The sequence below is a fragment of the Melampsora larici-populina genome, assembly GCF_000204055.1.
Source record: "Melampsora larici-populina 98AG31 unplaced genomic scaffold MELLAscaffold_57, whole genome shotgun sequence".
Lineage (NCBI taxonomy): Eukaryota > Fungi > Basidiomycota > Pucciniomycetes > Pucciniales > Melampsoraceae > Melampsora > Melampsora laricis-populina.
In genome coordinates this window covers 394126-410531 of record NW_006768821.1, presented here as the reverse complement: position 1 = coordinate 410531, position 16406 = coordinate 394126, and the positions used below count along the sequence as shown (strand labels likewise).

Sequence of the window (16406 nt, the reverse complement as noted above, 5' to 3'; positions counted from 1 at the left end):
GATGTACTGGACCTTAATCAACTTTGTCATACAGCAGAAAATATGTTTGATGCATTGAAGGACACTCTTAAATCTCAAGGCCTTCAATGGGATCAGATCAGTGCTGTAGTCTTTGATTCTCCCTCTGTGATGGTCAAGTTTCGTGTAAGTAGTCCAGTACAACCTCATCCTGAGTTCCTAAAAATCTGTTGACATTTTTCTATGTTTCAAATCCTACCAGAAAATTGTTTCTCAAGAGTTTCCGGCCATTTCCACATTACCTTGCTGTTTACATGTGCTCAACTTGATTACCAAAGATATCTTGGCTCATCCAACAATGAAAGAAGTAGTATCAAACAATAAAGAACTTGTCAATTTCTTTACTAAAGCGCATTACTGGATGAGCTTCTTGGAGAGTTGGCGGCAAAAAGAAGGCATCTCACATGGACTTAAAACGTTCACCGAGACCCAATGGTTTTCCTTTGCTAAATTTTGCTTGGGTGTTCAATCACACAAGCTGGGGTTTGATAAATGTGTCAAAACCGCTGAAGATCGATCGATTGACAGTCCTGCCATCAAGAAAAACATCTGCAAACTCGTCGTCAATCAACATCACTTTGCTTTGAACAATGTGTTGGTGCAAGTACTACAACCAGTTGTTGATGCCATTGTGGCCCTAGAGCATGCCAATACTACAGTTGGTGAGGTGTGGAAAGAGGTCATCAATATTTATATAAAGCTCAAGGAGATGTGTGTTGGGATTGGATACTCACCTTTCCTATCTCATTGCATTGCTACCATCAACAAACAAATCCAGGTTTTCAAAGAACCAGCCTATATTGTTGGCTTGTTTCTTACACCCATCTGTTGCAAAATCACTGCATCTCGCAAGTTTGATCTTGAATACATGACTCGCCAAATTGTCAAGATTGCTAAGAAATGGAGATACAGCAAAAACAAATGCAAGAATTTGCTCGACCAGGTCTTACGCTACTACAACTCAGAGGGCCCATTATGAATGGCGTCTAAATGTGAGGCTCTTTACTTTACATGACTTAGGTGATTGAATTAAGACTGATGATGATCGCTCTGCAGCATCATCGGCAATAGACTGCTGGTTAAGAATACCCAATACTCCAAACACCCATGATCTCAAGACTTTTGCTGTCAAGCTCTTGAGATCATAGCTCACGCTGCTGGGGTTGAAAGTTTGTTTCCTGGGATGTCCGCTCAGAAAACAAAGTCACGCCCGCGTATGAATGTCACCACACTGAAGATGATGTCTCAGATTGATCTGAATCTGCAATCTGAGAACCCGAAACAACTCCCTGATTCTTCATTGAAAAACACACCTGTTAACAAACCCGATAAGGATCTCAATGTCCTAAATGTACAGTTTGAAAATTTAGATCAACTTCAAGAATTTGAGGATGGTATTCATTTTGAAGACAATGAAGACCCCAATAATACTCAATTAGATGAATTAGAATTTATTTAAAAATGAAAAAGATATGGATCATGAAGGTGATATGAATATGGTTAATGTATCTGATTCTTCTCCTGAAGATGAGGATTGGGACAAAGATGATTTGTTTGTTTGATTAACCTGTATCTACAGTATAGGAATTAATTGAGAGTCGCGTAGCGACGTCTTCATCATGGCAGGACGCGTATCTTCTTATACGCATTATAGATCATCTTTCTTTCTAACATCATGACGCGACAAGTTGTTTTCGATGAATCAGTTATATAGACAATTCTTTTCTCAATCATTGTCTTTCCTTTTTCTTCATCGAACTCAATTATTGTTTTCCGCAATCTCTTCCTTCTTAGATTGTGGTTTTCTCTCGATCATCCATCAGTCCTTTTCCAAGTGACTGAAGTCTGATCTTGTTCTTATCAGGTGTTAGTAATAGTTATTGTCTAATTTAGTTCTCTCATGAAATCGAACTCAATTATTGTTTTCCGAAATCTCTTCCTTCTTAGATTGTGGTTTTCTCTCGATCATCCATCAGTCCTTTTCCAAGTGACTGAAGTCTGATCTCGTTCTTATCAGAACCGAATCCCACACCTGATTCTCTTTGAATTTACTACTGACAAACAAAATAAAAGACTATACTATCAACTTTTTGGGAAAAAAAAAAATTTAACCCAAAAGGCGCGCCTCCACGCCCCCACTAAGGGTGCGCGCCTTGAAAATTAAAAAGGCGCGCTCTGGCGCGCCCCAAAACAAAAACCCACGCCCCCCACGTGAGTGCTGCAGCCTCAGGATTTGGTTCCACTACAATTAGTGGTACGGGTGATATGTAAAAGGGATACAACCTATGATTGGGACGGATCTGGAAAGGTCCATCCTCATGATCAAGAAACTGTCCAAGAAACAAGAGAAAATGAAAAGCATACATAGAAAAGTGGATAAGCACTGAAAAGCGCATGTAGAGAAAACAAGGGGAAAGTCTAAGTTTGGGAACCACAGGCCTTGATCTTGGACGTACGTATGTATCTGGTACTTCTCGTCATGAAACCTCAACACTTCCAACACCCTCTCGAAAAAGAGCTCAAGTCCCGCATTTATGTAAGGGCGATAAGGTATGACGATAAGGTATGATTTCAGATCTCAAGATTTATAAAGTTAAGTCGGGAAACCCTAGAAAGGTCCATCCTCATGAACAAGAAAACTGTCCAAGAAACAAGAGAAAATGTACAGACAAAAAAAAGCAAAACTCTAAATTTAGGAACCGCCGGCCTTGATCTTGGACGTACAGTAGCTAAAGGCTACTCTGTGCTACCCCTTGATTCGGGTGGCCCCGGGGCCGGGACCGGTCCCAAATGTTGGGACTTCCCAAAAAAAATTATTGGGTTAGGGGTTAGGGGTTAGGGGTGCAGTTTTTGCTGAGATGTATGTAATGTAGCCCGGTCAGAACATGTTTTCTCAAGGTTTTGTGTAGAAAGAACACCCTCAGCAACCACTTTGAGCTATAATACAAGAAAAAAATCACTTCACATAGAAAAAAATCTCACTTGGCAGACAAATCCAAGCCTTTCCAATTCTCTTCAAAGCTACTGAAACCATCATCCTCTGAGCTCATCAACACTCCAATGGCAATTTCAAGACGCAAAAAAGCTCAACAATCACGCCGAGCAAATGAAGCTGAAAGACTTAGAATTGACAATGAAATTGTGTTATTTATTGAAAATCAAATAGCGGACTCTGAAGATGAAAATGAATGTGGTGATGAACTCAATCAGGAACTCTTTCCAGTCTTTCTCACTCGTGACACGTCCAGAACAGCCATTGGAAAGCGCAAGAACAAATTTGGGAACGTCAAGAATTACAAGAAGCCAATTCCTCATCCAAACCCCACCATCAAGCGCCTAATCTCTAAACCCGTTCCCAAACAAACTGAGCATAATCGTCGAAGGAAGGCACACGAAGCGGTTGGCAAAAACATTGGCTTTATGGATAACTGGGTTGTAAAAGAGTCTCATACTATCACATCTGAAGAATCAGTAGCAACCCCCGATGCCAATCCAGGATCAAATTCTCTCATCGAGTTGCAACTTGAATCAGACGACTGCAGCGATGTCACAGACCATGCATCTGATCATACTGAAGATTTTCCGGACAAGCTAGAGACCACCGACACAATCCATGAAGTTGATTCGGAGTACAACGAGTGGATAGCTTCATCAGTACAGCAAGTTCAAGTGAATCGAGAGGTGAAGCAAGCTTCCAAGAAAGTGTCGGTGGATCAACACTTGAAATCCATTGAGGATGAATGGACTACACTCGACCTCAAGATACAAAGAGCAAAAATCAAATACAAGGCAGAACACAGCAAAGACCCAAAGCGGGACATCCCTCACCTAGTCTTGGACGAGCTCAGGGAGTTTAATTACCGTCGCAGAGAGCTTTCTTTGGCAAATTCCAAATCGCCGACCATTCAGGCTTCAGTACTTGCAGCACAAGCTTCTCTTCGTCAACTTCCCAGCAATCACATGAACTTCTCTTCGGGTGTGGGGAGAGCAAGAAAGATCCGAGCGCAAGCTAAACACCTGCTTGACTTTGGATTGGTGATCTTCTCACAATCAGGCTTCGGGTCCAGACATCCTTCGATGTTGGACAACTACGCACTTGCTAGTGCGATAACCACTTGGTCTTCTTTGAAGAAACCTGGCAAGGTGAGTTAATTTGATTGAGACCGTTGTAGTGTTTAAGATGATCTTATCGATTCAATCTTGGAGTTTTTACTGATTTTCTGATACTTTCTCTGGTCAAGGTCACTCCACGTCGGTTCTGGGACTACGTCAATAGCACAGCTCTACCAATCACTAATCCAGGTAGATCGATCTCATTGGTAACAAGCTATCGCTGGATGCATCGCCTCGGGTATCGGCCTCAGGAGTATTGGAAATCCATATATTTCGATGGCCACGAACGTCCAGATGTAGTCGAAAGTCGAACTCGATTCTTGGCCGAGTTTGCTGAGCTACGAAAGCGATCTCGGATGTACTTTGGAGATAATCTCGAATACTCTGCTCGGGTTGACCCTGGGATCCTTGGAGACAACCGCGAGACCGTCTTTGTTTATCATGACGAGTCCACCGTTCATGCCAAAGAGCGCCCTCGATTGTCATGGCTTCTACCTGGAACGACTGAATTTCGATCCAAAGACTCAGGCCGGCTCATCCACATCTCAGATTTCATTGTCGAGACTACTGGTCGGCTGACCGTTAATCGGGATCGTGTTAATGATTTGATATCCGAAGGCTATCAACCAGTACTTCCAAGTGTTAGTGATGCAGCAGTGGTCATACATCCCGGAGCCAACGGTGATCCATGGTGGGATATGAAGCAGTTGATATCTCAAATCAAAACACGGGCTCTGCCAATTTTCGAAGCGATGCATCCTGACTGTCAGGGAGTCTTTGTCTTCGACTGCTCTTCAGCTCACGAAGCATATGGACCGACTGCATTACGTGTACAACCCATGAATCTATCCTCTGGTGGGAAGCAACCCCACCTTTGAGCTACCATAATTCCATCCAATGATCCTAATATCCCTATCGAGCTTCAAGGACAAACACAGCTAATGGTTTTCCCACTTGATCACCACATTCCTGAACTTCGTGGTCAACCCAAGGGTATCAAAGTGGTCTTGCAGGAACGTGGCCTTTGGGATTATCACGAAAATCGGGTCTCTTCTTTGAATAAACCAGCCCTCCTTGGCAAGTGTGCTGGCTGCAAAGCATCGGCAGTTAGCCAAGATGCTAAGAAAGCATCTGTTCGCCAAATTCAGGAAGCAGAAGCTCGTGGTTTTTTTGTGTCTGAGCGTGAATGTGGTGTAAAACCATGGTTGGATTGCAAAAGTAGTGATTGCTGCTGGTTCAGAATTCTCAGCTTACAGTCAGATTTCATGAATGAAAAGCCTCTTCTCCAGATGGTGATTGAAGAGGCTGGTCACATCTGTTTATTTTTACCAAAATTTCACTGTGATCTCAATCCAATCGAGCTGTTTTGGTCTTATATCAAGGATCGTGAGTCCTCTTTCAAATTTGATTGTTTTGATGTGTGAAAATAATGCTAAGTAAAAACTATCCCACCAGAGTTCCGCCAGTCTTCACTCATGTGCAAAACTTTCAAGGATGCAAAAGATTTGTTTGAGAAAGTTCGTAAAACATGTCCGCTAGACACTATACGTAAATATTTTCGTAAGATTGATCGACAGCATTCTGTGTATCAGTAAGTTATGTTTCCTTTTGTGGCCTTTCTTTTCTGTGTCTTACTTGTGAATATCTCTATGTAGGCTTGGTCTTACTGGTGCTGCGGCTGAGAAGATGGCCAAGCGTTACCGAGGACACCGCACAATTCCCAAGAAGGCCTTCCTGGATGTTAATGCACTCTGTAACTGAACTTTTCAGCCTCAAAGAACACAGATGTGGTGGTGGTATCTGCTCATTGCTCAAAAGCCCTTGAAATCAAAGCTCAACAAAAATTGAAGTTTTAAGTAGTATTCATCACTTCTTTTTTCCTTGAATGCCTTTCCAAAAAAACTTCTGTCTCTTTTTTTCTTCACTGTCTTTTCTGTTGAAACCTGTTCTTTTTTTCATGACTGTCCTTTCTGGAAAAGATTTATAACACTGTTGTTCTTATTGCTTGCCTGTCTTCACAGTGAAGAGGTGAGATACAATTTTACAATGGGTTCTGTGAAGATGGATACCTAGATGTGGTGATTGGCTACCTAACCCCTAACCCTAGTACCTTTTAATGTGTGGATACCTGAGATTTTTGACTATAAACATATGGGCTTGAGACACTGGAAATGTGTCCCTGGGACCATAACCATAACCCTAACCCCTAACCCCTAACTTTTAGCTTTCAAATATAGCCGGGTCCCAAATGTTGACCATATCAAAAAAAAAAAAAAAAAAGCTTCAGATCATCCTCAGAAGATATGGACAGATTAAGCTCCTTCTTCTGATTCCACCTATCTACTTGTCTCCTTGAAATGTTAAGATTGTGATACCTATTTGTGAGCTCAAAAACAAAATTTTGGTTTGCAGTTACGTAGTACAGAGTAGCCTTTAGCTACTGTACGTATGTATCTGGTACTTCTCGTCATGAAACCTCAACACTTCCAACACCCTCTCGAAGAAGAGCTCAAGTCCCGCATTCATGTACGCGTGATAAGGTATGATTTCAGATCTCAAGATTTTGTAAAGTTAAGTCGGGAAACCAGAGCCCAGATTAAGTACGTTCCCAGGATCCACCTCGAACGTTCTCTTTATGTCATACACATACCCAAAGTGAAGATTGTAAATGCATCATGAGGTAACGTTTAGTCATTGATCCACGATAGAAACTTTATTTTGTAAAGATACTGATTGCCAAGGATTGCCATAGATCATGGAAAAGGAGAATTGGTGTGCATTTAGAAAAATTACACATCTCCTGCAGAGTTCCTGCAGAGCTCATAATGCCATTATTCAAAAGTTAAATTAATAAGTATACATTATTTCTGTCAGAATCCTACCCGCTGTAAGGTTAGATGATCAGTTTTTATTATTTAAAGATTGTTTGGATGCGAAACTTTGAAAGACATCTGCATAAATGTAAAAGAACTTTTAGAGAGAAAAAAAGATTGTGAGATTTGGAAAGAACCGCGTAGGACACGTACAAGACGTTCTGACGAGTTTAAATAAGATTGATTAGAGACTTTAGATCAGAGAGTTCTTTGCAGGCTGAAGAAATGAGAAAGTGATTGCAAATCAGATTATATCGTCAACTCACTACTCAAAAGCGTTTCCTCGCGTACTTGAATTTGATTGTTATATTGCTCCTCATTTGGTGATAGTCACTGATCCTGATCACAGTATATACTCCATCGCACAGTTGACTTGATTCTCTCTGGTCTGATACTTAATCGAATCCTCGAATTGCTCACTTCTATTCATCATTCTCTTTAAAAAAAATAGAAACAAACTCCATCGTTTTCATCGACTTTGTACAATTCAAGAAACCAACTTACACATCAAGATGTACGATACTTTCACTTCAGATCACTTGACAACAATCTTGATTAGCTGTCTAATAATTTATTTAGCATTAGTCAAATACCTAAGATTTCAACATCGAGATCAACTATTAAAAAACTTTTCACACTTAAATTCTGCATCGAAATTAAAAGATATGACATATGAAGAATCAAGAGAGATTTCAAGGGTTTTAATCGAATTAAATTGTCCATATATTTCTCATACATCACTTTCACTTGCTTTATTTCAAACCTATTCCGTTCCAAGTATCTCTAAATTGTCAAACAAGACCGGACGACTGAATTTACCTTCTTGTGTGGGTAAGAGAGCAGAAGATACCGTCTGTTTGTTAGCCGAATTACAAACCTTTGGATTATTCAGTCAAAGAGGTTCTCTAGCCATCTCAAGGATCAATTTCTTACATTCGATCTATTCTACTTCGATCTCTCCAGATGATTTATTGTTTACATTAAGTTTATTTATTTTCGAACCACTTAGATTGATTGATCAATTCGAATGGAGAACTTCAACTGAGCTCGAAAAGTATTCTAGATTTGTTTTATGGTCTCATATAGGTCAAAAGATGGGAATCAAACATTTACCTAGTACTCCTGAAGATTTATTAAATTGGTTAAAAGTTTATAAAACAAAAGCTGTGGTATTTGATCCATCAAATGTTAAATTGGGTGAAGCTACTATCAACTTATTTGCTAGACCTTATCCTAAATTCCTAAAACCGTTCCTAAGAAAATCAATTATATATTTTTTACCTGATGATATACGTGAAGCATTTGGTTGGTCAAATGAGATTCCTTTATATATATCTAGATTGATTCCAATTATCTTTAAGATCAGATCGTTTTTACTATTACATTTCACTTTACCTCGTCAAGCTTCATTTGATTTCGGTTTAAGAGATCCTAGCTTAGAAAACGCATCGATGGATGATGAAACTACATTTTATCAACGTTCGAATTGGTTATTTGAACCTTGGTATGTGAAGAAAACCTTTTGGAATCAGTTTTGGTCGGTTTTTGGATTCAGTGTTCCTTCGAATGAATTCCAACAAGAAGGTTATGAGATCCATCAACTGGGTCCTAGAGAGTTTGCTAAACTTGGTCATTCTTGGGTTCATGGTCAAGCTAAAGATATTCGGGAATCTGATCCTGAAAAACATACTTCATAATCGTCGTCTCGTTAGTATTTCTTTCTCTAGCTCTCCTAGTATTGCACCAAACTGAGATATTTGGATTGTGCGCTCAGCATTCAGGTTCATTTCGCAACAGGTCTTGTTTATCTTCTATGTACTCGGTGCAATTCATAGTTCTTGTTCTTATTCAGAATCGAAACAAAGCAAATAAAACATTATAGAATTCCTCTGTTCTTCTGGTTTGAGTTTTATTATACTATCATTGTATTCATATCAAATCAAAAGATATACTTAAAAAAAGGATTGAACCAAATATCCTTCAGCTTGTAATTCAATAAGATGAATCAACATCTTCTACTTCTGTGAAGTTGAGTTCTGTGGAGTTCTTAATACTCTAAAACTCTGTTCTCAGTCTTATTTTCTCGAGGATTAGCGGTACACAAACGTGAAAACCCAACCTAAAAACCCGTGGACAAAACCCATGACAACCCGATGGTTTTTTGGGTTTTGTCCAACGGGGAAGCGGGAAACCAATGGACAAATACGGTGGCCGAGGAGCGCCAAATGCGCCAAAACCTCAAAATGAAAAAATCACACTTGAAACTCACCCTGAAAGCCCCGCCAAGCGTATCCCAACCCCAGTCCGTGGCGCCGGGGTCATCACTCCAGGAGTCCAGATGGCAGCCAGCCTCAGCCAGCTCGATGTAAATCGACTTCATCATTTCTTAAGATCAATCATGTCTGCCACCAAGGTTACTTTGAAAGCACTGGGTCAGTACTTGAAGAAATGAAGAAACATCATTATCTTGAATAAGCCTGTTACAATGAATACAATAAGAAATATCATGATGCTTGTAAAAATTTGATTGTTCCTTCGGATTAGTCAAAGCTGCCACAAATGTTGCTTTTGAATCATTGTACTTACTATCCTAGTGTAATTCCAAAAAAATGTTTTGATTAACTGATCACTCAATGAATCAAATGGTCAAGAGGCTTGTGAAAATCATACTCTGATAATGACAACTGAAGTAGATCATGATTGGACTAATTACAAGTATTTTACAAAAGTTGATAACAATTCCTTCACTGGTATCTGGAAAGTAAAAATTGGCAAGGACTGACATTTATAACATGATTGATCTTCAAACAGATGTGAAAGGAAAGATTTTTGAAAAAAATCGACAGGATTTAAGAGGAGGTTCTGGTCCGGTGCCACGGACTGGGGTCGGGATATGCTCGGCGGGGCTTTCAGGGCGAGTTTCAAGTGTGATTTTTTCATTTTGAGGTTTTGGCGCATTTGGCGCTCCTTGGCCACCGTAGACAAAACCCCAAAAACAATCGGGTTGTCATGGATTTTCTCCATGGGTTTTTAGGTTGGGTGGTCAAGTTTGTGTACTGCTATTGAGTAGAATATCCGGTCTCAAAGCAAACCCGGTACACCCAGTTGCTTTTTGGGTGGTAACTTTGTGTATTGAATTGAAATTTTTGACACCTCCCAGCCCAAAAGACAACCAGGTGTACCGGGTTTTCTGCCAACCGGGTTTGGTTTGAGACCAGCTAATGATAAAAAGAAGTGAAAAATGAACAAGAGTTCAGAACCTTTCACAGGTTTATAAGATGATCATTGAGGGAATTGTGTGTTCTATGAAATATGATGGTATTACCTTTGCTAGAAAGGTTGACACCTTGGGTCCGTTTATTTTTATTCATTTTTAGCTGCGCACGCAGCACTGCGCCACAACTGTCTCCGGATTCATTTGAAAATTGAAATCAGGCAACAGGGACATTCGTCACCTTTGTCACCCCTCTTGTTCCCTCCAATCAACACCTCGATCAAGACATTCCAACAAGCATTATTATATCAACTCTATCCCCAATGATGCAAGACGTTCCAACAAGCATTATTACATCAAATCTATGGCCAATGTGGATGTAAACCTTTTGAGTGGATTAGAGACTGATTGATCTTGAATATCATCAATACCATCAATTTCTCATCTTGCTTCTTCAAGATGCTCGAGTTTGAAATTGTATAGATGTGATGTGGTTTGTATGCATGAGCAACTGATTTTCTGTCAAAATTTTCTCATCTTTTTGTTATCTCCTCTTATTATAGTGAACAATCCTTTGGAATTGATTACTTGATTGGAATTGATCACTTGCTTTTAATGAAGAAAATTATGAGACAACTCAAGACAATTTGGAAGTAAGATAGGAGGGGAAATAGACTTTATCTTGCCTTGTTCTTTGTTAGAAGGATACAAAAATTTCATTGTTCTTTACAAAAATTCTTGAATCTGGGTTCCTTGAAAGAACAATTCAAAAACATCTTTCTTGGTTCCAAAATGCAACAATTCAAAACAACAACATTTGTTCCAATTCACCCACTAGGTCTTTTTGAACATGTCTAATAAAAGCCAGGTAAATTTGAAGCTTCAGTTGAATGGTGGTGATTGAGGTGTTGAATTGTTGAGTGGAGGAAACCAAAGCGGTAACAAATGTCCCTGTTGCCCGATTTTGAATGAACCAGGAGGCAGTTGCTGCACGGTGCTGCACGCGCAGCTAAAAAATAAAAATGAACGGACCCAAGGTGTCAACCTTTCTAGCAAAGGTAATAAACATATATTTCTTGAAAATGGTAAGAGCATCTGCACTCGTTTGCGGTTGTTAACTTGGTCATGTGCAGTAACAACCTCTACATTAAGTCAAAAATTACTTAATGTGACCAAATTTCACACTCGTGCCAAAATTACCTGCACAGTAGTTAACTAACTCAAGAGGTAATTTGAGTTTCCACACTGATGCAGAGTTTACAGACTCAAAATATACCAAACAACGAGATCAATCAACTTTTCAATCAATCAGTGCGTTCCAAGCAATCCCTGCCAGGGAAGAAGAGCTTTGGGGCAGGTTTGTTTGAGAGTAACTTGAGATCTCATCACCGCTGGATGGTTGGCACAGAGAGGTTTGTAGACAAGCATCAAATAAAAATTCATTCCATCATAAATTAAAAGTGATCATGGTGAAGGCCATTGAGAATTTGAAAAGAAATGCAGATAATGAAGACCCTTTTGCATAGTTCCCCTCTACAGTTGAATGTGATATTTATTTTTCAAATCCTTTTGAAGTCAATCCAAACAACAAGAAACATTCAAAACCTTCTAAAATCAAAAGAAACAATAAGAAATTGATCCAATTTGATCTAAAACCCTTTTAAAATCAATCCACAGGATATGAATTTGATATTGATCAATCTAAAATCTCATTAAACATATATATAATCACATGTAAAGTAGAACAATCTTAATCAATGTTGGATAAAGAGATTCATACAGTAAGAAACCAGACATACCCATTAGTTTGATGAATTAGAAGACAGTTGGGTCTCCATTGATTCTTGAGTCAGGTGTTTTGAGTTGAGAGGAATCAAGAGGAGTTGAGTCGGAGTTGAGTCGAGTTGGCAAGTTGGCACGTCGGTGTGCTTGAGAAGTGAAGAGGGGGCTGGCAATTTGGCTACTGCATGTGTTAGCCAATTGGTTAATTTACCAATTTGCTAACACAAATCAATCAAAAATTAACTACCACAGCGCTAATTTCTCACCAGTGTGGCACTACGCCAGATTGCAAATTTACCGCCAAGTTTAGAAAATTAAAAAGACATAGAAAATTATACACAAGGCAGAACGGGCCAAAAAAATATGGAAAAATATGGGTTGCATTCCCCTGTGTGTGCCCATCATTTTGCATATTTTGAAAGATTTTTACGTCAGCAGTGTATATCAGGTCAGAAACTCAGTTTATGTCCAAAACTGGCAGTCATGGAGGCATTAACCTTGCGAGACCAATAAAATTGTCAATTTTGTGTCAACATCTGGAATGTCAGCCCATTCTGAAATCTGCATGTTTAACTTACCAGATACACATTAGAATGAGTGGTGTGTGTCCAAAAATGAAGAAGGTACAGCAATCACCATCCCCAACAGTAAAGCTAGAAAAGCTTATAAATATATTCCACAAGGGTTTTAGCATCCAAATGGAAAATGTAGATCCAGTATGTGGCTTTCATAATGTGCAACTGCCAGTTTGATTGAAAGAAAATTGTTGTATTTGTGATTGTTGAAAAGTTTCTGCCCAAGCCTGGGTAGTTTTGGACACAATTTGAGTTTCTGACCAAATACACCCCAAAATCATTTTTCTATGTAACATCTTCAAAACTCAAGGTAAAGATATGTAAAAATATGAAAAATTATGGGAAATCAAAGACTGATTCAACCATATATTCTTTGAATTTTTCCTACCTCTCATGCATTGCTGAGTATTTTCTACATCTTGACTTTTCTAAACTCCCTGGTATATTATTGATTTGGTGTAGTGTGGGAAAGGCCCCACAGTTGCGGTAAATTTAACCTTACCGCACCTGACTTACCGCACAAGTGCGAATGCTCTAAACAGCTTAAAGTTGAATGACACAATATGATAACTTACACATTGTTTGTCACTGCAACGTCACGATGACTGCCTAACCTAATTCCCATTTTTGTAATCGTTGCCATAATCCATTCATCCTTTCTGTTCCTCTTTGAATGGAAAAGTAAACCTCATCTTGTACGTCACGAGTGGTCGGTCAGGCTAAGATGACAGAGCAAGCTGTTCCCTTACCCAACCCATTGATTGTCAAAGGTTTTCATCTACTACCAACCTTCTATCTCGCTAGCCTGCACACAGAAAAACAATTGCTGAATTTCACCAAACGGTTGGTTTCCCTTTCATCCGCCTGAGCAGGTCGCTTTTGTAATTGTCTTGAAAGAAATCTTCTTGATGCTTTGTTTGTGAATAGACAGCTTCTAGAATCTTACTTTTGTCCATGGACATTGTTTGATCTTTGTAGAAGTGGTACAGCTCTGTACCTCAGTGTAGCAGCTGTATATCTTCTGAAGGAATCCGGTTGGAAAAAACCGGCGTCAAACAAGCCTTGAAGTCGGCGTGGTTTATCAATTGCCTTCCTTTTTGGCCATTGACAATCTGCTTTTCTTTGTACCGTCCCCTCGGCTATGCTTGTCAGCCATCCTTCTAAGCTCTATGGCTTAAAATTTGTTATCCAATTGATCAACTGTATACTGTTCTGGAAGTGAAAAATCATCAGGTGAACGGAACGATGCTGATAGAAAATGATCAACGGCGGCCTTAGAGCTCTTGGGTGCCGCTGCCAATTCTCCTGCCGATTCTCCTACAGGTGTAGGTAGCAAAGTTTCTTTTTTTCTTACTTTGAGTTGAATTTTTGGCTTGTGTTGATGCCTTCTTCATTTTAGATGTTTAATTTGTTCGTGCAGGCTGTGTAGATTGCATTGACATTGTGGAAGATGTTACTTGAGGTGCAATAGCTGACTGTTGGAAGCATGAGAATGATGCATCTAGGACTCTTTCAGACATATGGGGTTGAAGAGCATTGATGTTGATAGGCATAGATGTACGTTGTGGTGATCAATTTAAGGGATCAATCCAAAAAAATTCATCATTAGTAGTTTACCAGTTTACCAGAAACGTTTAGCAGGGAAGAAAATTCAAAATGGTGGTTTTTGGATCAATTGAAGCTCTTATGGGCTTATGTATTGGTCATTGGGTTAACATTACATCATTTTATTGCACATTAATTATTAAGATCATTAGAGTTAATTCACAAATTTATTACAAAAAGAAAGAAAGAAAAACATAAAAAAAATGGAAAATATAGGCATACAGGTTGGAAAATGGTTTTTAGGGTATTAATAATAAAGTTATGGGTATTATGAGGTTAGAATATGAAAGAACAACATTGTATTATACTGTAACAATTTTAATCTTGAAGGTTGATAAGAAGAAACAGAAGTTATTAGGGAAAAAGGTACTTTTTCAAAGTTGGTAAACAAGGGGTATACATGTAGTTGGCATATGTAATGGTGGTAATAGTGAAATTTAAGGTTGCCAAGAGGATTTTCCGGGATCTTCAAGGTTATAGAAGATGATTTCATATTACATGAGCAAGAAAAAGAGAGTAGCAGCTGTGAAAAGTGAAGAAAATGGGTGAATTTTGTCAAAAATGAAGGTTTTCAGCTCATTACATGTGTCAAATGACGTCATATTAGGTTGGTAGATAGCTCATTCAACGCAGAAGAGTAGATTACATAATTTAAAAAATGTAAATCAATAGTAGCAGAGGTGTATGTAAAAGGTTATAAGGCAAATAAGAAATTGGTGTGAACCTCAAATCTACAGTCACAAGTCAACATGTAACACTAAAAACCTTAACTTCACAACTCAGTATCTTACTCATCACTCATCAGAAATAGGTCATATGGGGGTGATAAATGGTCAGTAACACAAGGGCTACAAGATGCACTTTAGTAATCAAAAATTGGACCTCATCTGAAAAAATTTGTAATCTCAGAATTTGGTTTTCAGCTAGTTTACAAGGAAAAAAGCACCTGTATTCATCATAAAAAGTGCAGTACAACATATTATTGTGTCATTGATCACTTTTAGCTGTGAAAATTACATCATTTATTAGTAACAAGATCATTACATTGCGTCATCATATGGTTTTTAGGGATTTCTGGGCAGATTTGATTGGTTTTGAGGCTGTTGACCATTGTAAAAGTTGGAGTACATTGTTATATATACTTTGAGATGATTCTGGGACTGTTGTTCCCCTTTTTGTCTTTATCATTTACACAGTTATTATTTTGTTTATCATCACAAACTTATTTTAATAGTACCTGGTCACTTAAATACACCCCTTATTATAGCTATAAAGAGAAATTTACTTTAGTGTTGCAGTCAAAAAGACTTATTGGGAATAATATCATAAAGATATTGATTATTTTCTTTAGTTATCATTTGGGAATAACACTATAGCAGTGTTGATAGTAATCAAAATTGTGCTTTTGAAGTTAAAATACGTGTGAAAGTTATATTTCTCTGGTGCCTTATCTGTACTCAATACAACAGCGCCTTTTCCTGATTGTGTTGTTTTAGAAGAGCAGTCTCAGACAACTTCTACTAGTCATTATATTAGTAGATTATCCTCTTCCAGCTCTGTATAACCCTTGTTGGGTTATAAGTTCTACAACGTTGAGGTGTAGGCACCAAAAGCTGATGATCATTTTGGTTGGGATTCAATGCTTGATTACCGTGATCTTGACAAGGCCCAATTCAATGATCTAGATTATTTACATTGAAATTAAAACAACTCACAGGGGGAAAAATAGAAGCTCACATAGATGTGAGCAGAGAAAGTTTGGAGGTTTCTCCAAGATTGTTTCCAGATTGTTTCCAATTTTCTTCCCATTTTCCTCCAGTTTTCTTTCAGCTCATCATCTGATCAGATGGTCAGCATGGCCTGAGCAGATGAGTTAGGCCTTCCTCAGGCTTTATCCCTTAGCCAAGAAGCCTGAGGGAGGGCTAGCTCATCTGCTCAGGTCATGTCGGGCCCTCCAATGCTCAGCCTGCACAGTCGCGGTGAGAGACCCTACCAAATGTGAAAAACACAATGGGAACCATCCCTTTGGATAATTCTGGTCCCAGGAATGCCACTGAGGACTAGGTGAGCAGCTGTGCTGAACTGAGCAGCCCCTCAGCTAATACTCAGTGACATCCCTTGGATACTTCTGATCCCAGGAATGCCACTGAGGACTAGGTGAGCAGCTGTGCTGAACTGAGCAGCCCCTCAGCTAATACTCAGTGACATCCTTTGGATACTTCTGAT

General features: G+C 39.0%; 2 protein-coding genes across 2 annotated transcripts; both read left to right on the top strand.

Annotated features, from left to right (window-relative positions):
• Nucleotides 1-3078: 3078 nt before the first annotated feature.
• Nucleotides 3079-4341, top strand: MELLADRAFT_93198 (uncharacterized protein; the record flags this gene model as incomplete). Its single annotated transcript, XM_007416147.1, has 3 exons — nucleotides 3079-4079; nucleotides 4150-4161; nucleotides 4260-4341. 3 exons carry the CDS (start codon nucleotides 3079-3081, stop codon nucleotides 4339-4341), a joined length of 1095 nt encoding a protein of 364 aa, XP_007416209.1.
• Nucleotides 4342-7516: 3175 nt separating this feature from the next.
• On the top strand, nucleotides 7517-8701 carry MELLADRAFT_67755 (uncharacterized protein; the record flags this gene model as incomplete). Its single annotated transcript, XM_007416148.1, has 1 exon — nucleotides 7517-8701. The coding sequence occupies one exon, from the start codon at nucleotides 7517-7519 to the stop codon at nucleotides 8699-8701; it is 1185 nt and encodes a 394-aa protein (XP_007416210.1).
• Nucleotides 8702-16406: the final 7705 nt, after the last annotated feature.